We start from the raw sequence: 21415 nt of genomic DNA, 5'->3' as shown, positions 1-21415 counted from the left end.
GTTTTTTTTTTTCTAGACAGGAGACTTTATTTTTTTTATTTCTTGCTGGGTTGACTGGATCCTGTATTGGATGTCGTCGACCCAGATGCACTGGCATGGGTTGCCTGCGAGGTCTTGAAGCAGATAATGTTATTTTCAGGTGTGATCACATCGTCTTCTCCGATCTAATCGAGAAAGCATGTGAAGCCAGGCAGGTTAATCCATCGGGAAAGCCAACGCGTACAAAAAAAAAAAAAAAAAAAAAAAAAATAGATAAGAAAGAACACGCATCATTTTGTGATCAGCGTTGTTTACCTTGCGATTGCCAATGGTCTCTGCGCCCAGATAGTGTTTAGCAATCTCTGGATGGACAATATCCGCAAACTCGAGGACGGTGGTGCCTGGCCATAATAGAACACAGTCCCGGAAGACGCCCTTTCCATTCGCGTTGGCGAATGTTGTCAGGCTCTTGACTGGGAAGGCCGGGACAAGTCCCAGGACCTCAACCGCCTTTAGAACAACGTCTTGTACGCCGGTGGAGCCATAGCGGTATAGTACTAGATCTTGTACCTTTTCAATACGGCTATAGTAAAAAAGAGGAAACAAAAAGGCGTTCAGTGCCTGCCTGCGTGGCATTATTCGATGAGAGAAAAAAGACAATGAAACCTAAAATGAAAACAGCGGCAACAGCTTCATTGCATACTTTTGCAACTTCTCGTCCAGTGGCTTCAGATCAGAGTCCGGCTATACAGGATGAAAGATCAAGTAGATAAAGCTCGGTCAGACGCAACATAGGTGTAACATGCGTATGTCCGAACCTATGGCGTTGTCGAAGCAAATGCAAAACGTACGAGGTCCTCCTTTGTCTGGACATTATCCGTTCCTTCCTCGTATACGACGAATTTCTGTTTGTGCAGCTTCCGAAGAAACGTCTCTGCCAAAGCGCTGGAGAGAACAATCTTGTTCTATGGGGTATTAGCAGAAGATGGTAGGATCAAAGAGTGTCAAAGCTGATGTTTCCTGCATCCGATGCATCCCTGACAAAGAAGGGTTACGACGTGTACCTGGTCGTATTTGCGCATAATCTTGGCAATGTTCTTGTCAGAATCTGGGAGATCAATCTTATTGAGGGCCTACAGGGACGGAGGGGAGTATCAAGTAGATAATAAGAATCATGTTATTTCGCTAATGCGATGATCGGTTGGGGATCGTCCAAATGGCTGGCTGACTCCGCTTACAATGATCGTAGGGAAGCGCTCGTCCAGGAACGCATCAACCACTTTACGGAGGGTCTCTTTATCCCAGGTGTCCATGGATTCCTTCACACCACTCCTGTCAAGACTCCGTTGTACCAACAGTAATGTTGCTCCATATCCTGAAAATTGATTGTGCAAGGTCTCTGCAGTCGACGCCTCTATACATTGGAGAATACGCGCAATGATTCGATTTGAATTTTAAAACGATGTGTTCAGCATAGGAACAATCGACGTCAACGAATCCATCTCTCAGGGCTTCTTGCCAATCATACGTACTAACAGCAGTATGCCTGCGGACGATTTGGCTCCATCGTTTGTTCAGATTCCCAAAAATCCAAGAGTGAATCTCGCTCCTGAGCCATTCGATATCTCCAATGGGGTCATAGCCGACAGTTTCCTTGCCGTTCGCATCGGTGGTTCCACTGACATCGACGACATGGATCAGAGCGTTGGCATGTCGTAGGTCATCCAGGAATTGGTTGCCGAGACCCTGTCCCTCGGACGCTCCAGGGACCAAGCCGGCAACGTCTAGAATCTGAATGGGCACAAACCGCTTGCCATCAATGCAGCGACCTATCATTGGGGAGGGGGGTTTTTTTTATGTGGATTTCAAAAGAACCACAGGTTTGGTAAATCATGTCAGTCAAACCGATGGCGGTGAAAGCAGAATGTCATGTCCATGTTCATTGTATGTTCCGTACCATATCGGGGAGCACAGAGATTGGACTTGTCGAACCGCCTGCAAGGGCAATTGATTGGAAAGTAGGCTGGAGAGCGGACGAAATGTTACAAGTTGAAAGATGAGTTGTTCCGTCCATGTGTTTTTTTTCGAGAAGCTGTAGTGGGTGGTGTTGGCGTCGTCCTGATCGGCAGACTTTTTTTTTTTTCTTTCTTCTTTTTTGGGAGGGTTCAATTGGTGGACGAGGAACATACCGATGCCGTTGTTGGGTTTGATGGTTGTGAAGGGATAGTTTCCGACCTTGGCAGTCGCATCCGTTACTGGCAAAGAAGGAGAAGAAGAAGAAGAGAAAGGGGACGATTAGATGAGGATGTCGCTCCGAGCACTGGTGATGTTGCTCGACAGCATGTGGGCCTCGGCAAAGGCGAACCTGCGTTCAGAAAGGAGGATTTTCCTGCGGATGGCTTCCCGACGCAAGCAATGACAATATCCTTCATGACTCTGTGTCGGTGCCGGTGCTGCTGGTATCTGTGTTGTTGGAGGTTTGCCGCGACTTTGGGCGTGCGGCGTCCTGGGCTTGGTCTCGAAGTGGGGCTGGTTAGTGGACGAAAAAAGCGATGGCAAACAAGGAAACTGATCTCTTCTTTTATCCTCCTCCTTCTCAGCAGAAGTGGCTTTCGAGATCCAGCAGCTCCATTCAACCCTATCAATCCCACTAATCCTGCCTTTTATAGTAGCATAGTAGCCGTCCGTGTGTCTGTTTTTTTTTTTTTTTTTTTTTTTTTTTTTTCCTGCTCACTCCATTGACACTTGCCCCGTGCTTCGTACCAGGGACATCAGCAAAAGAACAAGGCCATACTCGGCGACACGCGACTTCATTCGGAACGGGCACTGAGAGCAAGACGCGAGAACAGCATCACTTTTACAACCGCCGCCTACACGCGACATGGACACCGTTGCGCTGCATGTGCAGAATGAGGTCGCCCTGGACGGTGAATCAGGCAAGCTGCGTGTTCTTGGACAGGAAGCGAGCTTCGTAGACAAAGACATACCTGGCAAGATAAGATGACACTAACAATCCAGTCTCTGCTTCTCGCGCGGTAATATAGGTTCCAGCTGGGGCCGATTTTGGTACATTGTGGACGAGTTTTTACAACGGGATGCGAACGCAAACACGGCAACGGATACCACAGCCAGGCACTCGCAGATGAAGAGGACAGACGAAAAGTTCAGGCAGTTTTTCTGGCGAAACTTTATGCAGGAGGATGGTGTGTTCTTCTATATCCACAACAAAGACCCTGATGGCGCCTCGGATCAGACATCGAAGGCCGCTTCTCGACAGGCATCCGACCACGTAAGAGCTGACCCTCGGCTTTTTTTTTTTTTTTTTTTTTGCCCGCTTCAAAAGATGAAATGGACCACGTAGCTGATGGCCCGCCTTGTTGCATTCTTTATAGTCGAAAGCCTCATATATCCCATTCAACGAGTTGACAGCAGTGGACCCCTCTGAGATCTCGTACGAAAGCGTGTTGGAAGAGTACCAGGACACGCTCCGGATCGTCGCAAGCGCGGAGCAGCAGCGATACGTTCTTCTGGGATATTCTGGAGCTGTCACCCAGATCTCGAGCCAAACTCTCCAGGTTTTACAGACCGTTACCGCCACTCGGGAAGTCGGCACCACGCAGGCGCAACTCGCACGGATGCTCAAAATCGATCCCAGGAGCATGTTCCACTTTCTCAAAGTTCTTCTGGAGATGAAACTCATCGTAAAGATCCCGGTCACAACAGATGGTCAATACACGCTTCTCTGTCTCCATGTGAAGTTCGCGTCCCTCAACCCCGGATACAAGGCCATGAACTCTGAAGAGAACTATTCAAGTGCCGGACGTTTGGTTGTCCAGGATGACGGTGGTCGACGGTTCGAGGGACTGCTCAGGTCTGATACGAAAAAGGTCAGCTACTACAGCGGACTGATCAAGCAGAAGCTGACGCACATTCTTGCGCGCTCCAAGAATCAGATCATGATGGTCGAGGACCTTGCAAAGGCACTGGTAAGTGCATGAAATGCCGAAAATCGTGAGCCGTTATGCTTAAAGTTGCTCTGGGAACTAACGCCTGCATTATTTTCCTCTGCATCCGTGCTTTTTTTTTTTTTTTTTTTGTTGTAGGACTTGTCCGACATGAATGTGGTCCAGAACAGGTGGTTCAACAGACAGATCGAGTTGCTCTGCAAGCTCAAATACATCAAGCGTGTCCATGCACCTGGGTACTACAGATGTGTCCAGCTTTTGCGCCTTTACGGAGCAGATACCCCAGTCGATGGTACAGTTCGTTTACAGTGTTTAGATTAGAATTGGAAGCATGAGACCTACCCTTACTGACTGGATATATCTTCACCTTTGTCTTTTGTAGAGGGTGAAGCCGTTCAACTCAACTTGAAAAGCGTTATCGCGGACGATATTCCTCAAAGTGGCATATGCATTGACACATCAATAGAACATCAGGTCTACAAACATGTCCTGGAGGCGAAGGAGCAAGGCACGATTGCCAAAGTAAGAGCTATACCAAGACGGACGTGTCTAACTTGCTTCATTGGGGATCCCTGCCTGACATTTCATATTATCGCTGATAGGAAATTCGACGCAAGATGAACATGTTGAACGCCAAACTGTTGGCTCGCATTCTGGATACACTCAGCAAACCGGTGCCTGGATCGGATAAACCTCTTGTCAACCGCGTTGTGGAGTTTGTGGGTAGGGAGCGCCGTTACCGCTACTATTCGGAACAGGGCTTCAAGACGAGTGTCGTCGATGACCACAAGGATTATATTGAGATGGCCAAGACAGCTCCTTTGGCGCGCTCGGGACGGAAATCAAAGCAGAGCCAGGCGCCTACTTCGAGTGATACATTGGCCGCTGAAACTACAGTTCCTTCAGGGCTCTCGCAAGGGAACGCGTCCGCTATTTCTGGCACTGCAGGATCGCCCGATGCAAATGCCGAGTCGAATGCCGCCTCGTCCGACGCAGCAGGTGGTGCAGAGCCGGAAGCCATAGGTGCAAACGCATCTGGGCAAGACTCCTCAGCGACCAATGGAGCTCGGCTACAGATTTCAGAACCGGCCCAGCCCCCGGCTCCGGAGCGATTCATCTCGGTGGCACTCATCAAGCGACGAAGGATCCTTCTCTCCATCCTGGAGCGCAGGCGGATAGTCGAATTCCAGTCAGCACTTGTGCAGGAGTACCAACAGGAAAAAGCTCGGCTTTACCCAGCAGAGAAGGAGTCCGGCGTGATTGACAGGAAGACACTCTATCGCACCATCAGTATCTTGGAGGCGGAGGGTCTTCTGAAGGTTTTCAAGGTCCATAACATCCCCATGGTTGGAGGCGGTACAATGACAAAGACCTTCTGCCTTCATCACACGGTCGATTCAGAATCAGAAGAAGTCAAGACGTTTGTGCAGGAGTGCAGCGATCGACACTTCCTGTTCGGAGCACTTGCACACAAGTCTCTTCCAAAGGCTGAAACAGTGGATCTTGAGGCGGAGACGCTGGACGAGATGGAACAGCGTCTTGGGCAGGACTTTTTCAAGAGCCCATCCGTTCCGCTGGCCTCAGTGGATGCCTACAGGGCCAGGGATGCACTAAAACAGATGCCCAAGCTCCTCGTTCGCGGAGGAAACGAGACTGAGGGGCAGGCAGCAGCGGCAGAGTATGGTTGGAACAGAGCCAAGATGATGAGGGCGCTCGCTTTTCACCGGTTCTTGTTGGATCGACTCGGCTCAGCGGACAGGAATGTGTTTCCATATCCTTCCTATCCCAACGTTTTGATGGCCTCCTCCTTGTTTGAGGTGATGCCTCTGCGAGTGTTCTTGATCGTCGTCGGTATAATACAGCTCCCTGAGGGCGAAAACAGGATCTACCTGGACGCAAACCGGACGTCGAACATCCCGCTGCACAGCGTGCCAGAGCACATGAGAGGAATAGTGGCTCCCAACTACCACTTCAAGAAGCGGCTCCGAGAAGTGCTGGAAGTGTTGGACGCCCTTGGATTGGTATCACCACTTGATAGGGCACCCGGCACGCCTGACAACCCGGCGCTGATCAACTACGCAACAAACCATTTGGTTCTCAATACGCACTACGAGCTGCATGTCAATGTCAGGGCACCACTGAATCCGATCGTGCCTGAGAAGTTGGAGGAGAACCTTACGGATCGGAAACAGTACATGCTTTTGTCCGTCAAGGAATGCAAGGACTTTTGGATGGATCTTCAGTCGAGCGCGTCGAGCATGAAGTATATCCCCTCGGAGAGAACAACTGGGCGGCCCTGGAGCGAGATTCGACAAATCTTTTTGCTCAATCTGTGCAATAGGCGACTTTGGGCGGACCCGATCCGTATTACGCACGCACAGCGGGAAAAGCTCATGGTTCTGGTCAACAAGAAAATGCGGTATATTCCACCGGCACACGACCCAAAGATGGATCAGATGGCAAAGGAGACAGGTCTCCCGAGGGACCACGTCGTCCATTTTTACAAGGCCATCAAGGCTGCCTGGCATGCCAACCCTATCGCAGCGCCTACGGCGAAATCACGCTTGCCTCGAGTGGGCAGGAACCAACGGACGCTTACCAAGAACGAGGAGGAACTTCCTTCGGATTCGCACGCGGACTCTGCAACGACATCAGCAACACCGCCAGCCCAAGAGAGCACCATTTCTACAGCGCCTGCGACAGACATCTCTTCCCACGAACAGGCCGTACAAAACCCAGAAAATTCCCTCAGGGAACTAGGAGGGAAATACAGTGTGGGGAGACCCAAGCGGACACGGAATAAGAAGGTCCTCTGGACGGATGCGGACGATGAACGGCTGTTGCTCACCTATGCTGTTTTGCGTTGCTTTGCGGATACGTTCAATGTCAAATTCAGCTGGTTTGCAGTTGCGAAGGCTTTTCATGGGAAGCGAGACCGAGAGATTTGTCGCCATCGATTTGACAAGCTGATGAGGGAAACGACGCTTTCGAAGCGGGTGGAGAGCTACCGGGCGCAGTTTACGCATGTCATGCCTCATTACACGGAGAAGTATGAAATCGATCGCAACCTCAAGACGTTTGATCCGAGTGCCATTCTCGACGACTTTCGACCAGGCCTTGACCTGCCCGTGTAAGTAAGAGAGAGAGAGAGAGAGAGAGAGAGAGAGAGAGAGAGAGAGAGAGAGAGAGAGAGAGAGAGAGAGAGAGAGAGAGAGAGAGAGAGAAAGAGAGATAGATAGGAGCATCTGGAGGTTTGGATGCAAAACGATGCCTTTTCAATTTTTCGTTAGATTATGCTGATGTGCTATTTCTTATTTTATTTTTTATTATAGCGGCGAGACAGCAGACCAGACACCGTTGTTGAGTAGCGTGGAGGATATCGAGTCGATGAATGTTGTGACACATCTTGACCCATATTCAGGACTGTACGTTGAAGATCGATTGCACCCTGACCTATCTCTGCCAAGGCGAATGCAGCTGCTGCATCAGATGCCCCCCACACTCCGATCGATGGTCAGTCAAGAGCTGGACGAGTGGCCAGAGGACCTAGGGGACGCACGGGTGATTACTGAGGATACGATAGTTCACAGTAACCACAAGAGCACACTGGGACCATTAATTGTACGGGACGAAAAATTGGCGATGGAGCACCTTATTCTGGCGCTCGTGAAGGCGATCTACTGTCTGCCGCGGCATAAGCGACGTCGAGGGATGATTAGGGCGATCTTGGAGGGATTCCCACAGAGTACAGTGTTCAACACGTGTGATCTGGCCAAGGAATGGAAGATCCTCTCAGCGATCAGGAGCTCGTCGTTCCGGATTCCTGGGCAAAAAGTAGGCGGATCCGAGCGCTTTATCACGCTCCTGAATGGCGCTTATCCTCGTCGACTAACGGCGGCGAGTTCAGGAGTGGATGAGATGTATGCGGGGGCGCAGGAGCGGACGTTTCAGATGGACACGGGTGCAGCGGAGATGATGGTTCTGTTGACGGATTTGTGTATGGGTTCGGTGGAACTTTCGATGGCATTCGAGGACGGGGATGGACTGGCACCGGCGTTTGAGGAGCCGTATGGGCAAGGTGTGTTGCTTCATTTCAATGTGGTTCTGAAGAACACGAGGGCGTTGTGTCAGCCTGTGCCGTTACCTGCTTCGGCGAGGGTACAAGAATTCCGTAAGAAGCAGGAGGAGGAGGAGAAGGGGCTGAATAGGGTCAATGGCGATGTTGCAAAGAAGGAGTCGGCAGTGAAAGAGAAAGAGGTGGTGGACGTCTGGCAGAAGGCAATTAGTCGGACAGAGGAAGAGTTTGTAAAGATCTGCGAGAGCATGGCGGATATGGATGCGGCTCGTGGTCGACTGTATGAGTCTGTATATGATATTATCTCCCGGTCCTGCACCTCTGGCATGTTGCCCCAAGACATCAAAGTACGTACGCTTTCCCTCTCTTTCTCTTGTCGCTTTCTGCTCCTTGATCTCATTCGCGTACTAACAGTTTGATATGTATGTATAGAATGCGTTGCGAGGAGGAGATGTTTCGTATGCGGACAATGAGATTATGGAGTGTATCCGCACACTCTTGAATGCGCCTCGACCCATCTTGGTCAAGGTTGGTACGGCACACACACGCTATGTGTTGTTTGGATATCATCAAACCTGGACCGTCAATTACCGCGCGGCCATGGAGCGGAGGAAGAATGTGGAAGGGTGGATGCCTGGAGAGCGGGCCGCCGCGGAGGACACGTCTGATCCGCGGAACTGGATTGTGCCTCGGATGTGGAGGACCCTGGAGGGAGAGGTGGACGAAGCGATCTATGAGACGTGTCTGCATGCAGTCCTTACACACATTGCCGAGAAGCCTGGCGTCTCCAAGGTATGCACAGGATTTGAGACGGACGAGTGCAACATGACTACAGATCATATCGCTTTCGCTTTCATGTCATGTAGTGCAAAAAGCTGACAACCCTTTATTTGATATTTGGTATGGTTTGTATATTTAGGGCACACTGTCAAAATACTTTTTCAAGATGTTTTTGGCGGTGGAATTGGATGATTTGACAGAGGAGCTGGAGAGACGAGGGGCAATTGAGCTCCAATGGGGTATCCTTCCTCAGCAGGTGTCGTTGTTCTCGAAGCGAGGAGTGTTCAGACGCTGTGAGCGAGATACGATCGACGAGTGCAAGGTGACGAGCTACTATGCCAAGCCGGCGTATTACAGTTACCTGGACATGTCGCTTGTGGTGTCGAGCTCGAGCAGGGTGTTGCCCGGACCTGATTTTGAGGGCATTGAGGTGGAGGAAGAGGAGGAGGAGGAGGAGGAAGAAGAAGAAGAGGAGGAGGAGGGAGAGGAAGAGGAGGAAGGTGCCGGAGAGGGTGAAGGCGAGGAAGGTGGAGGAGAGGAGAAGGGCGCAGGCGAGGAGGCGGAGGAACAGCGGGCGGCCAAGAAGCAGCGGGTGGAGTGAATGAGATGAGAGAGTGTCCTTTGGGTGTACAGTAAAAAGCAACGGGGGACCCCGTTTGAATCCAATGTCGTCAGTGGAATGGAAAAAAGAAAAAGAAAGGTCCCCGGACTTGTTCTGAAGTGTGATTGTGCTCGTGCTATTCTTTGTGGGCTGTGTGTCAAAGACCACCCACCGCCCCTTCGTCTTTTTTTTTTACTTCTTTTCTTTTCACCCCTCTCTCATTCATCCTCCCTCCCTCATCCCAACTGTCCCCTACTACTCAGCAACCCACAACCCACAACCCACAACCCACAACCACAACCCCACCTTACCAAACAACACCCCACACCAGCCCACGCAATGTAAGTACCACTCGAGTGCTCATCACCCTGCTCGGCTCAGGGAAAAAAAAAAAAAGCACACGCCCACTTCTCCACAAGGCTGCGAGCCGCTCTCTAACCACGAGAGATTCACTCTCCCACTTTTTTTTTTTTTTTTTTTTTTTTTTTTTTTTCATCTGGCTGTCGGAAAGTAATTGACTATATACTATGCTATGAATACTCTCTCACCCTCGCTTGCCTCTGCTGTCTTTTTTCTTTTCTTTTTTTTTTTCACTCTTGTGAATTGAACTGACAATAGGTCGTCGACTCCCTATGACCCCCATCCCGGCCCATCCTCAAAGACTGCCCAGTTGCAGCAGCAGGTCAATGATGTCGTCGGCATCATGCAGCAAAACGTAATGTGCACTTTTTATTTGTTTTTTTATTTTTTTTATATATTCCTGTCTCATCGGGGAGTTTATAGGCAATACGCGCACTAAGCAACAAACTAACCAAGAACCAACAATAACAATAATAATGACATGTGCGTTTTTTTTTACATGTATATGTATATGTCTTTTTTGTCTTTTTATATCAAATAATAGATTGATTCCGTAAGGGACCGTGGCGAGAAACTCGACTCTTTGCAGCACAAGACCTGTAAGTCGACAGTTCTTTCTTTTTTTTTCTTTTTTTTTTCTTTCTACTTTTCATGCCCCTTCCCTATAAGTTTCCTCCCGCTCCTTCATCCCGCTCTTTTTTTGGGGAGGAGGAGGGAAGGGAGGGCGCTACTGTTTACCCACGGACAGTATAGTCAGTCTATCACTGTAACTGCTCTTGTGATGTTCCTGGACGGGTGTGGGTGGTATCCCGTTTTATGTTTAGAATCTGTTTGTGTTCGGACTCTTTTTTTTTTCTTTTGTGTTCCAAGGGGAGGGGGAGGGATTTTTGTTCCAGTCCAGTCCAGTCCAGTCCAGTCCAGTTCAGTCCAGTCGAGTCGAGTCCCCCCAGTCCAGCTCAGCCGAGTCCCACCAACACACAAACCCGACTTTGCGCGCAATTCTCATTCCAGTAACAGGGACAGGGGTTTTTTTTGACGGCGGTGATGTAGTGCTGATTGTACACACACACTGCTACTCCAACAACGCATCAACAACAACAACAGCAACAGCAACAATAATAGTATGGCATGACAGAGCAGGACAAACATTCGGAATTAGGAAAAATAGTTCACGCACCAGGACACAACAGCGGACGAAATCAGGACAGATTGCACTACATACTAGACGTTTTTGCACTGTCTGAACAGACACATTGGAAATAGAGGGAAGGATATGCTGTTTCTAACATGAATCTTTATACCACTGTCACTTAAAAAAAAACTTTCACTTTCTAGCTGACCTTGAGCAGGGCGCCGTTCAATTCAGAAAGGGCGCTTCGGGAGTGAGACGCCAGATGTGGTGGAAGAACATGAAGTGGCGCCTGATTGTCGGTGCAGGTATCCTCATCATCCTGGCGATCATCATCGGTAAGACTTTTGACTCGTCCAAGAAAGAATGAAAGAAAAAAGAAAAAGACCTGACTTGGGCTGCATGGGCTTTATACTCAAGGATCATCCATGTTTTATTTTTTGATAAGGAGGCATGGTGAAGAAAAGTTGATTGATTCTCATTTTTTTTTCTTTTCTTTTTTTTCTTTGTGATAGTGTCGATTGTCAAGGCAACAAAGCCATAAACCTAAAAGGAAGAAAGAAAGAAAGAAAACAGGAAAGAAGAAAGAATGGTCGAGGATCAGCGGACCTTTTTTTTTTTTTTTTATTCAGGACAAACAAACAGGAGATGCTGTTTGCGAGATTGATACAGGACAGGAGAGAGTGAGAGTGAAGAAGGAGAAGGAAAAAAAGAATGATGGTGAGGGGGGGGATCTACAATGAAGGAGAGACTTCCCCCGGTGTTCTTTTTTTTTTTTTATTTAGTTCGGCCTTTCCCTCTTTCTTTTCCTTTTTCTTTTTCTTCTCCTTTCTACTTGCTATACATATGTACACACACACACACATACACACATTTTATCTCTCTCTGTATCACTCAAATAAAACACACGCACTATTACACTATTACAGTAATAATAACTGGCATTGGAAATTGCGATGAGGACAATGAATATTCATGCATCGGCGGGTGTGAGGAGGGGGGGCGGGAGGGGCCGTGTATGGAGGAGCGTAAAAATGTAGCCCATTCATCTCTTTGGACGTGTCTGTGTTGCCTACGCCCAATGGTACCTGCATGTTATTGCGTCCCATTTTTATTTTTATGTCTAGTTTATTCTATTTTATTTTATTCGCATGCAATTGTATGACAATTAAGCAAGGAAGAAATACTGGGCGAGAGGGAGGAGGAGGTTTATCTTGAGACAGAAGAAAGACTGTCTTGAATGCCTGGTTACCCGGTAAGGGAGTAGGCTGTGATAGAGGAGAAGAACAAGAAGAGCAATGAGTGTGTGAGTGAGAGAGAGAGAGCTATGGATGCAGTGCAAGTGCAGTGCTGTGTGCTAGATGAAACATAGACAAATGAACGTGAAACGTAGGATGGGGGGATACACACACAAGACAGTTTTTTTTTTTCCTGGTGAAGATAGGAACTGACTGACCTTTGCGTCTGCTAGTTGCCCATCGGAGAAGGGCGACCGGTCCATGGTCCATGGAGTGTGATGCTGATCTGCTCCAAAGACAGACAGACAGACAGACAGACAGACAGAGAGAGGAGTGCATGAGTAGGATGGGATTTGCAGATGACGCGTGTATGCGTATGGTATGTGTATGTGTATGTGTACAGCGTAGTCTATGGAGTGGATGCTGTCGATGTAAGGCCGGGCTGTGTGTGGCACTCACTTACATACACACACACTACAAAGACACTTGTTGCACGCTTGTTGCGCACTTGTAAGGGCTATATGTTGCGGGTATATATATATTTTATATATATAGTCGATATACAGCAGAGTGTAGAAAAGTGATGTACTTTCGAACTGGGTGATAGTCGTTATTCTGTGGATTGCCCTTTTCTACTCTTTTCCCCCCCCTCTTCCTTCTCCACTCTCTCTCTCTCTCTCTCTCTCTCTCTCTCTCTCTCTCTCTCTCCACTCCCCACTCCCCACTCTGCTCTTCTTTTCACTCTCTCCCCCGCCACTCGCTTCATTCCCTTCATTCGCTTCACTCGACTGCCCTCTCTTTCCCCCTCTCTCTTCTTCTCTTTTCATCACACACATACACACACTCTCTCTTATTCACAGCCCCCATATCCCCCCAGCAGAACATGACTATGCCACGGAAACTGGGCACACTCGTGGCAATTCCGATCAAGGGCAGGATGCTACTCAACCGTTCTGGCGGGAAGCAGTCGCCCTATGTCCAACTCAGACTAGGCGCGGACCAGAAGAAGAGGACCAAGGCCTCGTTGATAGCGTCGCTCGAGCCAGAGTGGGACCAGGAGGTAAGGGATTGCAGCACCTCTCCTCCTCCCCCTGTGTTTTCTGCCTGTTTATGTTTCTTCACCAATAAACAACTACAACAAAAAAAGAGGTGAATCCGCTGTTAACCACTCAGGAACACTCAATCTTTCACTCACTAGATCCGATTGGATGTGTACCAGGGGTGTCTGGCCATGCGGGTGTCGGTCGTCGACGAGGGCAAGAAGGACGAGCTGGTGGGCGAGGGCACCCTGCTGCTGCACGAAGTCCTCGACAGGGGCGAGCTCGATGGTAAGGCCTTGTTGCTGTTGCTGTTGCTGTTGTCGTTTCTATTGTTACATGCATGCATGCATGCATGCATGCACACAATCGACCTCTATTGATGCACTGCACTGTCCAAGTGGCTGGTATGCTGGGTCCGAAACAAGCTTCTTCTGGACCAAGGGGGCATGGCTGTGCTGGTGCAGGAATAGAAAGCCTATATCCTCCAATGCTCTTTCTCCTTCAATGCACGCCTCTCCAGTCCCGCAGCTGCAGCATCGCCACTCTCTCTCTTCCTCGCCAATAGTGCATTCTCCCGTTCTTAACCGCAATTTCCCTATTTTCCTTTACTGACGAGTAGTGTGGTTCCCGATCAAGCACAAGGGTGCGATCCACGCAGGCGACATCTATTTCGAATTGACCTTCTATGCACTCGCTCCGCCTCCACATCCACAGCAACATCCACCACAACCACAACAACCACTCCAGGCTGGAGCCAGACCACTACCACACCCTCAACAGCACCAGACCATCCCACACCCGGCGATCCGCCATACCCAGCCAGGCTACAGCAACGCCCATCCAGGGCGTCTACTACCGCACGCGCCGCCCGTGAACATGTTCAACAGAACCACACCCGGACCACCAGCACAATACTCTGGGAACACTTACCACCACCCGGCTGCCTATGTGGGCCATCATGGAACTGGTACCCATAACAACCATGCACAGCCGCATCCGCTAACGCACCAGCGTTCCTTCCCCTCACCCCAACCATCACCGCCACCACCACCGCCAACAATAACGACTCCAATAACTGCAACGGCCGCGATAGCACCGTTTGGGAATTCGACCCGCCCTACGGTACCGGGGCACCGTCCATCCTCTTCGTTGCCGACGTCGTTTGGGCCAACACCATCGCTGATGGCGTTCAAACCCAAGACGAAATACACGGGACCGAATCACCAAAGACCGCAGCAACAGCAACAGCAGCAGCAGCAGCAGACGTTCCAAAACGGGAATAACGGTCGGCAACAACAGCTGCAGCATCCATCCCCAGGAGGTTGTCCGGGACTACAGACGAATATTGGAAATCGGTTGAACCAGGGGCAGCAGCAGGGATGTATCACTGGCTCGGGATCTAATCAGCCGAGGCCAATACCGACGACAGGGCACGCTCATGGACCACCAGGACATGGTCATGGACATGGACAGAGGTCGATGACACCGCTTGTGCAGTATAATTATACCCTTGGTAGTTTTCCATAGTTTCCCTTTCTTTCCCTAGTGCAGAAAGTCGCTCTGGTACAACTGACTACCTTATAGAAATAAAAAAGCATGAAAAGAACGAGCAGAAACAACAAAGTGGCAGAAGAGGTAAGGGTAAGGGATAGAGGTTAGAAGGTTAGAGGTTAGAGGTTAGAGGTTAGAGAGAACCAAGAATGAGCAGAGAGATGTATGCCATAGCATTTATATCGTTAATCAACGCGTTGGGGGAGTTTTTATATATTTATTTCGCATAGTCTTTATTTTATTTTGTTTTCATGTAGATCCTGGTCTCGAAGTAAGAGTCGCGTCGTCGCCCCGAACAACTACATGGCCAGGACGCAGCCAAGTCCTCTTTGGTCGGCTTCTTGCTGTTCTGTATCCTTCTTTTTCCCCATTTCCCCATTTCCCCATTTCCCCATTTCCCCATTTCCCCTTCTCCCTTTTTTTTTCGTGAACAACATACCAATGCAAAAAAAAAAAAAAAAAATCTGCAAAAAAGAAAAAGAAAAAAATAATCCTTCAGAGATAAGAAAACGGTCGGCGCATGAGAAAGGCGGTGTCGCCATAGATGGACAGATCCATATCATGTTCAGGCACGACCTCGAACCCCCCGGCGCCCTCCCAGAACGGTCTCGTCCCTTGCACGCTCACTAGCACGATCTCTTTCAAATTCGGAGCGCCGCCCTTGGACCCCCCACGTCCGCGACCTCCCCTTCGGTGGCGGCGGTGATGAGGGCGGTTGCGATGGTGGGGCCTGTCATGCTGGTGTTCTTCTCCTTGTTGCTGTTGTTGTTGTTGCTGTTGTTGCTGTTGTTGCTGTTGTTGTGGTCCAGGTTCGGGTTCGGCGAGGAGAGATTCGTCAAGGGAGGACGACGACGACGATGACGGACGGAGGGATTCTTCGAGGGCTTTCCAGAGTCTGGAAGCGAGACCTTGGCCGCGGTAGTCGGGATGGATCGTACAATCGTGGATGTAATATCTCTCCATTCCTTGGTCATGTTCGTACGCCTCTTCCTCGTCTTCTTCTTCGTCTTCTTCTTCCTCGTCTTCGTCCACTCCCTCCTCTGCCTCTTTGTTCTCGGCCCCGGAGGGGCTGGGTTCCGAATCAAGACGCTGTTTTTTGGTGGTTGATGCTGTTGATGCTGTTGTTGCTGCTGCTGGCGAGGCAGACGAATTAGGGATTCCGGCTCCGAGACGGTGTAAGGTAACGGATTCACGGGAGTATGGGTGTGAGAACAAGTAGCCGACGGGTTCTTCCCACTGGAAGAGGATCGTCGTCATATCCTTGTCGTCTTCATCTTCATCTTCTCCTTCTCCTCCTCCTTCTTCTTTTTCTTTATCCGTACGGGCTTTCTTCTGGTGTTTGTGATTCCGGTGCCGGCGCTGGTGCGGATGATGATGATGAGGAGGAGTCTCGGGGGCGAGAGTCGAGGATGCGGTGTGACGGGTCGTCGGCGTCGTGGCATTGTCGTCGTCTTCATCCGTATCATCGCCGCCTTCGAAAATGTTTGGGGTACGCGCCCGGATGATGATGGGCTCCTCGGCCTGGAGGGTCTCAAGGGCGGGGTCTCCGGAACCAGTTGTCGTGGTCGCGGTCGTGGTCGAGGTGGTGCCATCCAGGTCCGTCTCGGAGATCTCGACGACTGTGATCCCATGGATACCCTCCATCATCCCTTCTCCTCCTTCTCCTCCTTCTCCTTCATCTTCCTCTATTTCTTTAGTACCCTGTCTGCTCTCCTGTTCCTTCTTCTCCCCCTTCTCCACCTCTTCGTCTTCTTCTTCTTTAGCCTCGTCGTCTGCACGGGCCCAGGTTGAGGTGTCATCGTCCGTGACGACAGAAGTGGTCGCGAGGGCGACAAAGTTCCCGGCGGGGTAGGCCTCCAGTTTGGATCGAAAGACTTCGAGGCTTTCGTGGAAGTCGGTCCGGTCGGGGTAGGCGAGGAGCTGGAGAGCGTGGATCGCGGGCAGGTGTTCGGGACGCACGTGGATGATGGACAGGGACTTGAGTGTCCGTGTACGCAGGTCTAGAGGTGGGGACCATGGACGCGACATCTTTTCGGTGTGCTGTGCAGTGTGGGGGAGGGGGGCGAGGGAGGGAATTGAAAAAGAACGTGGGTGTGTGGGATGTGGAGAGAGAGAGAGAGCGGTGGGTAGTTTTGTGTGAAGGTGGAGTGTGGATTTAAAGAAGAAGAGGAAGAAGAAAGAAGAAAGAAGAAAGAAAAGAAAGAAAGAAAGAAAGAAAGAAGGAATTGGGGGAGTACGGTGAGAAAAAATAAAATAAAAAAAAATTCAGAGACATGATGTCTTGTCGTGTCTCTCTCTCTCTCTCTCTCTCTCTCTCTCTCTCTCTCTCTCAATGAAGACCATGCACGACTGCTTCTACGCCACTGTCTCCTCTTCCCTCTCCTCAACAAGCACGACACTTGGATACACGGCAAGGGCTTCTTCACCATCGCCTTCCTTTTCACTTTCTCATCCCCCTCCTTCCCTCTTGGATGGATCTAGTATATAATGTTTTTGATTTATTGTTTATTTATTTGTCTAAATACTTGATGAATTATAAAGTGTCAAGGTCGTAGCGGCGAGGTCGTAAAGGATATCATAAATCGAAAGAGTCGTAGGGGGATTCATAAAGTGTATGCGCATGGCAAAGAAAAAAAAAATCAGTCAGAAAACTAATAACTGAAAAAGTGGTGGTAAAAGACACAGTGCAGCTCAACAACTTTAAAGGGCCTCGCGGCAGGCTTTGAGACACTCCATAAGGCCCTTGATTTGTGCTGTCAACACCTGGCACTCCTTGGGGCTTTCAGCCATCTCCAATGCCAATCTGTAGGCTTCCAATTTCACCAAGATCGTCGCAATCGTCCTGTGTGTTGCTGCAACTAAAGCCTGCACCTCCGGTGCCAGCGGTGCAGGCGGAGGGGGTGTTGGCGTACTGCTGTTGCTATCACCACCTTGACCTCCGGATCCAAGCTGAGACGACAAACCTTGTCCATAGCCTTGACGTTGGCTAGGATAATGGCGATAGTTCCTTGGCTCCTGTCTCTCGTACTCTGACGGGATATCCGAAGAATTCGAATACGTCGATATCGGACGCGATCCATACTGTGAAGTCGTTGCTGCAGGGACAGGGACCGGCGGGAGCGACTTGTTGGAAAACTCGCCAACCTTGCGAATAATCTGAATGTGTCTCCTCGACTCCTCATCCTCTGATGCCAACTTCTATTCACATTCACAACAACAGACGAAAACAGTTTCAAGTAGCCGTTAGTGAGCGAAAACCAAATACCTTGCAACAACAAACAGCAGGCGGACAATGTTTTCCAAAACCTGAACAACTTACATCCAGATCCTCGCTCATATGCTTCCCTAGGATCTGTTGACCAGCACCACCAAGATTTGATGAAGTCGCTGGAGGGAGAATGATCGAATTTGATACTCGACCAAGGAGCTCACGTTGACTGCGACCCATGGAAGGACTTGAGATAGGCGAGGAAACAGCCCTGATACCAGGTGAAGTAGCGTTCGAGGTACCCTGGTACTGAGGAGGGATCGCAGGCGAAGGCGCCTGTGGAGGAGGGGGGAAATTCAATGGCATTGCAGGCAGAACCGATGCCGCAGGAGGTACTGGTATGGCTGCAGGTGCCGGCATAGTAACGGCAGGAGCTGGGGCAGCTGGGGCAGCTGGTGCAGCAGCAACAGCAGGAGCAGCGTTACCGTTATCTGCTGATACGATCGTGTACTTTCCCTGCTCCAAGTCCTCCTCCCGCTGATAATAGTTTTCGCAGACAACACAGTACTCCTTCTTCTCACGACTCCTCATCAGTGGCACCTATTTGGACAGAAACCGATAGATGAAATTAGAATAACACGCATAGCCACACCGAGTGCGCGTATTAAACCAGGAGATATCATCCATGTTACTTACACCGTGACAAGAAGGATTGGGACATGGGTCCTGCAACATGGTCCAGCCCTGCAGCATCTTTTGTCCGATCAGCTTTGAGGCATGTTCACTCTGCTCCCTCTTGGTCTCGCGAACCTTGATCTCCTCCTCAGAGGGCTTATATACCTCCTCCTCCGCATCCTCAAAGTCGTCGTCGCTCTCGGCGCCCTTGTCATCCTCTTCTTCATCGTCTGCTTGCTCAGTCTGCTGTTCCTGCCCCGGAGCGCTAGTCTGCGCAGATTCCTGAACAGTCTCCTGAGTAGCCTCCTCCGTGGTTTCCTGGGTAGTCTTCTGAGTCGCATCCACGGCAGTTTTCTGGACAGGTTCCTGGGAACTCTCTTGAACAGCCTCTTGAACAGCCTCCTGGACAGCCTCCTGGACAGCTTCATGAACAACCTCTTGAACAATCTCTTGAACAGACTCTTGTGCAGCTTCTTGGACAGTTTCTGGTGTGGCCTTCTGAGTTAGTTCAGGAGCAGCGTCCTGCTGAATAGGTTCCTGTGTTGACTCTATTTCCATCTCCTCTGTCTTCTCTACGTTCTCGGCTACCGGTGCCGGCGACTCCTCCGCGGTCTCTTCCGTTGTCGTTTCTGGTGCTGCTTCCGCACTGTCGGCTTTAACAACATTCTCTTCCACAGCCTCTGCTGTCTGCACCGATTCTTTATCCTCGGTTGCGACGACGACGGAATCACCGTTGGAGGCAGGGATAGAGATGGGACCTGACGTTCGAGAAGGAGGGGGGTGGTTGGGAGGATTGGGGAAGGAGCTTGAAGACGGTGTTGACACGGGTGGAGGTGGAGGGGGTGTGGAGGGTGGAAGAATATTGCCTGAGAGAACCACTGAACTCTGAGGAGAGCGCCTCATATCCCTTGGTATAAGCTGAGGAAGAAGGGTGCCGGCTGGCGGTGGAGGTGTTGATGGCAAGGCTGGCGGGGTTCCTGCAGGACGAGGGATCGTAGCTCCCTTTCCTAGCAAGGGTCCCGATACAGTCTTTGCGGCGACGCCCGGTGGTGCTGTGATCGGGGGCATGGGCAGCGATGTCAACGATCTTGGTGGAGGAGGTGTTGAAGGAGGCTGGGGGCCGCCAGAGCTGCCGATGTTGCGACTGCCGACTGGGCGCAGCGCCCTGCGTGCTTCCATCATCGGATCCAGCACGGATGCGCGGTGATTTTGGGGCGAATTTGGACGGGGAGGGCCTGGTGGAGAGGGAGCTAGTTTGGTTGGTGGTGGCGGCAGAGGCTGGTTTGCCTGTGCAGGCTGTTCTGTTGGCTGCGCCGACTGTTCAGACTCTGTCTGCTGTGCGGTCTTGTCATTGTCGTTGTTGCCCTCCTCGGGGTCGACTGGTGGATTCAGTTCACAGTTGACGCAGATCTGGCTGGTTGCCTCACGGTTGCGCATCAGGGGTGTCTATTGACATAGGAAGAACACCGAGAACCTGGTTAAACGCGGGCGCTTTCATTCGCCTTTACCAGGCGGCACTTGCATTAGGAATATCAATCGTTCTTCTCTCAGTCTCCTCTCCCTCCTTCTGCCTTTTCTATTCGGCTCAAAGAGAAGAGAGCCTTTTGCAAATCGAGGCAAAGTAAATAAATAAGAAAAAAAAACGCTTCAGGGTAGCTATTTCGCACTACAGGGCGCTGAGGCTAGACCAATTGCGGACAGCAAAAAAAAAGTGCCAGAAAGTTGTTTGTCCATCGACCAAAAAGAGGAAAGAGAGAGAGCTAGCGAGCATCGAGAGCACCATCACGTAATGCAGCGCTCAAGAGGGGTCTCCGGTTGCAGAAACACGCATAACACAGCTTCTCCACACTGTCCAGGAACACATACGTTGCAATCAGGGCATCCGTCATTTAGCATGGCCTATTAATCGTCGGCGGATGGTGGAGAGAAAGAAAGAAAGAGAGGGGTGTCAGATATTTGTTGTGCACAGCTTTGGATCGGATGAATACGAGGACATGTACACAAAGTACATACACGAGGCGATATAGAGAGAATAATGAGGGGGTTGATATGAACAGCGCAGACAGATCAGTCCCCTAGAAGACAGACAATTGATACGTACCCATCCCTGGAGCATGTAGCTGCCCATGGCAGCAGAGACCTTGTCGGTATCCATGGTTTTGGTGGCGTCTCCTTTCTCGGTTGCTGGAGTGTCTACAGCGGCAGTGGTGGCGTTTTGTTCGGCTTCGATGGTCATTAAGAGATCGTTACAAGGGATGCGAGGTCGCTAAGAAGGCAAGAGAGAGAGAGAGAGAGAGAGAGAGAGAGAGAGAGAAATAATGGAGGGGGATAGCAATAGCGAGGGATAGCGAGGGAGGGGTTTGAGCGGAAGAGGAGCAGATGGGGTTGGGTGGATGAAGAAAGACGATGGGGACTGAGATTCAGAAAAAAGAGGGAGGCAACAAACGACCGAGAGATGGAAACCCAAAATAAAAAGAAAATAAAAATTAGGTTGATTGTGCCCTGCCTTCATTTTTTTACATCTCAGCCAAAAAAAAAAAAAAAAAGTTGTATGAAGAAAAAGGACACCCTTGTTTGCCTGGAATGGCTCACCTAGTCTACCCATCCCCCCTCCCCTCCCTCCCCCTTCCTCAGGCTCAGTCGCCTTGTCTATTTACAACTCTCCACACGCACCAACAGTGGATTCCCCCTTTGTATCATCACTCAGTATCCTGCCTGCGGATAAAATGAAAAAAAAGAGATGGCGGGAACTTGGCAACATGGACGATCTTCATCTCTTTGGTCAAAAATACTCTGGGGCTCTCTGTGTACCTC

The 21415-nt window shown here is 50.2% G+C and overlaps 7 protein-coding genes across 7 annotated transcripts; 4 read left to right on the top strand and 3 right to left on the bottom strand.

The window, feature by feature from the left end:
- Window position 1: 1 nt before the first annotated feature.
- BC939DRAFT_433737 (45.2 kDa GTP-binding protein) lies at window positions 2-2528 on the bottom strand. Its single transcript, XM_051553267.1, has 10 exons — window positions 2345-2528; window positions 2169-2234; window positions 1937-2002; window positions 1512-1808; window positions 1218-1393; window positions 1044-1112; window positions 831-944; window positions 683-723; window positions 295-562; window positions 2-164 (listed from the first exon to the last, which is right to left on the bottom strand). The coding sequence occupies exons 1-10, from the start codon at window positions 2409-2411 to the stop codon at window positions 36-38; spliced, it is 1293 nt and encodes a 430-aa protein (XP_051417696.1). The 5' UTR covers window positions 2412-2528; the 3' UTR covers window positions 2-35.
- A 187-nt stretch (window positions 2529-2715) lies between these two features.
- Window positions 2716-9694, top strand: BC939DRAFT_433736 (uncharacterized protein). The gene is made up of 9 exons (XM_051553266.1): window positions 2716-2915; window positions 3024-3268; window positions 3372-3965; window positions 4083-4236; window positions 4327-4466; window positions 4547-7074; window positions 7277-8366; window positions 8452-8811; window positions 8939-9694. The coding sequence occupies exons 1-9, from the start codon at window positions 2861-2863 to the stop codon at window positions 9398-9400; spliced, it is 5628 nt and encodes a 1875-aa protein (XP_051417695.1). The 5' UTR covers window positions 2716-2860; the 3' UTR covers window positions 9401-9694.
- On the top strand, window positions 9664-11362 carry BC939DRAFT_433734 (synaptobrevin-domain-containing protein). Its single transcript, XM_051553265.1, has 4 exons — window positions 9664-9741; window positions 10019-10115; window positions 10305-10359; window positions 11096-11362. Coding segments are annotated over exons 1-4 (318 nt in total). The 5' UTR covers window positions 9664-9739; the 3' UTR covers window positions 11260-11362.
- Window positions 11363-12397: 1035 nt separating this feature from the next.
- On the top strand, window positions 12398-12835 carry BC939DRAFT_433730 (uncharacterized protein). The gene has a single exon (XM_051553264.1). It carries the CDS (start codon window positions 12487-12489, stop codon window positions 12709-12711), a length of 225 nt encoding a protein of 74 aa, XP_051417693.1. The 5' UTR covers window positions 12398-12486; the 3' UTR covers window positions 12712-12835.
- BC939DRAFT_433729 (uncharacterized protein) lies at window positions 12791-15127 on the top strand. The gene is made up of 3 exons (XM_051553263.1): window positions 12791-13187; window positions 13326-13455; window positions 13787-15127. The coding sequence occupies exons 1-3, from the start codon at window positions 13011-13013 to the stop codon at window positions 14692-14694; spliced, it is 1215 nt and encodes a 404-aa protein (XP_051417692.1). The 5' UTR covers window positions 12791-13010; the 3' UTR covers window positions 14695-15127.
- Window positions 15128-15136: 9 nt separating this feature from the next.
- Window positions 15137-16884, bottom strand: BC939DRAFT_433726 (uncharacterized protein). The gene has a single exon (XM_051553262.1). It carries the CDS (start codon window positions 16744-16746, stop codon window positions 15214-15216), a length of 1533 nt encoding a protein of 510 aa, XP_051417691.1. The 5' UTR covers window positions 16747-16884; the 3' UTR covers window positions 15137-15213.
- A 162-nt stretch (window positions 16885-17046) lies between these two features.
- On the bottom strand, window positions 17047-20571 carry BC939DRAFT_433724 (uncharacterized protein). The gene is made up of 4 exons (XM_051553261.1): window positions 20468-20571; window positions 18623-20047; window positions 18038-18526; window positions 17047-17916 (listed from the first exon to the last, which is right to left on the bottom strand). Exons 1-4 carry the CDS (start codon window positions 20495-20497, stop codon window positions 17419-17421), a joined length of 2442 nt encoding a protein of 813 aa, XP_051417690.1. The 5' UTR covers window positions 20498-20571; the 3' UTR covers window positions 17047-17418.
- Window positions 20572-21415: the final 844 nt, after the last annotated feature.

Source organism: Gamsiella multidivaricata (genome assembly GCF_025024155.1).
Source record: "Gamsiella multidivaricata strain RSA 2152 chromosome Unknown BC939scaffold_1, whole genome shotgun sequence".
Lineage (NCBI taxonomy): Eukaryota > Fungi > Mortierellomycota > Mortierellomycetes > Mortierellales > Mortierellaceae > Gamsiella > Gamsiella multidivaricata.
Note: the sequence above shows the minus strand (reverse complement) of the source record. Positions and strands in the feature narration are given on the sequence as shown.

What these genes read in the sequence shown, in the direction of transcription:
- BC939DRAFT_433736 (XM_051553266.1), top strand. Translation starts at nt 2,861, where the DNA reads ATGGACACCGTTGCGCTGCATGTGCAGAATGAGGTCGCCCTGGACGGT. An exon ending in AGGACCTTGCAAAGGCACTG is followed by an intron (nt 3,966 to 4,082) that starts GTAAGTGCATGA and finishes TTTTTGTTGTAG; the next exon opens with GACTTGTCCGACATGAATGT. An exon ending in CCAGGCCTTGACCTGCCCGT is followed by an intron (nt 7,075 to 7,276) that starts GTAAGTAAGAGA and finishes TTTTTATTATAG; the next exon opens with CGGCGAGACAGCAGACCAGA.
- BC939DRAFT_433734 (XM_051553265.1), top strand. An exon ending in TCGGCATCATGCAGCAAAAC is followed by an intron (nt 10,116 to 10,304) that starts GTAATGTGCACT and finishes ATCAAATAATAG; the next exon opens with ATTGATTCCGTAAGGGACCG. An exon ending in CTCTTTGCAGCACAAGACCT is followed by an intron (nt 10,360 to 11,095) that starts GTAAGTCGACAG and finishes TTCACTTTCTAG; the next exon opens with CTGACCTTGAGCAGGGCGCC.
- BC939DRAFT_433726 (XM_051553262.1), bottom strand. Translation starts at nt 16,746, where the DNA reads ATGTCGCGTCCATGGTCCCCACCTCTAGACCTGCGTACACGGACACTC.
- BC939DRAFT_433737 (XM_051553267.1), bottom strand. Translation starts at nt 2,411, where the DNA reads ATGAAGGATATTGTCATTGCTTGCGTCGGGAAGCCATCCGCAGGAAAA. An exon ending in CCGCAGGCATACTGCTGTTA is followed by an intron (nt 1,394 to 1,511) that starts GTACGTATGATT and finishes TCCAATGTATAG; the next exon opens with AGGCGTCGACTGCAGAGACC. An exon ending in TCCAGACAAAGGAGGACCTC is followed by an intron (nt 724 to 830) that starts GTACGTTTTGCA and finishes CATCCTGTATAG; the next exon opens with CCGGACTCTGATCTGAAGCC.
- BC939DRAFT_433729 (XM_051553263.1), top strand. Translation starts at nt 13,011, where the DNA reads ATGACTATGCCACGGAAACTGGGCACACTCGTGGCAATTCCGATCAAG. An exon ending in AGCCAGAGTGGGACCAGGAG is followed by an intron (nt 13,188 to 13,325) that starts GTAAGGGATTGC and finishes TTCACTCACTAG; the next exon opens with ATCCGATTGGATGTGTACCA. An exon ending in CGACAGGGGCGAGCTCGATG is followed by an intron (nt 13,456 to 13,786) that starts GTAAGGCCTTGT and finishes ACTGACGAGTAG; the next exon opens with TGTGGTTCCCGATCAAGCAC.
- BC939DRAFT_433724 (XM_051553261.1), bottom strand. Translation starts at nt 20,497, where the DNA reads ATGCTAAATGACGGATGCCCTGATTGCAAC. An exon ending in ACGGATGCCCTGATTGCAAC is followed by an intron (nt 20,048 to 20,467) that starts GTATGTGTTCCT and finishes CTATGTCAATAG; the next exon opens with ACACCCCTGATGCGCAACCG. An exon ending in ATATGAGCGAGGATCTGGAT is followed by an intron (nt 17,917 to 18,037) that starts GTAAGTTGTTCA and finishes GAATGTGAATAG; the next exon opens with AAGTTGGCATCAGAGGATGA.
- BC939DRAFT_433730 (XM_051553264.1), top strand. Translation starts at nt 12,487, where the DNA reads ATGACGCGTGTATGCGTATGGTATGTGTATGTGTATGTGTACAGCGTA.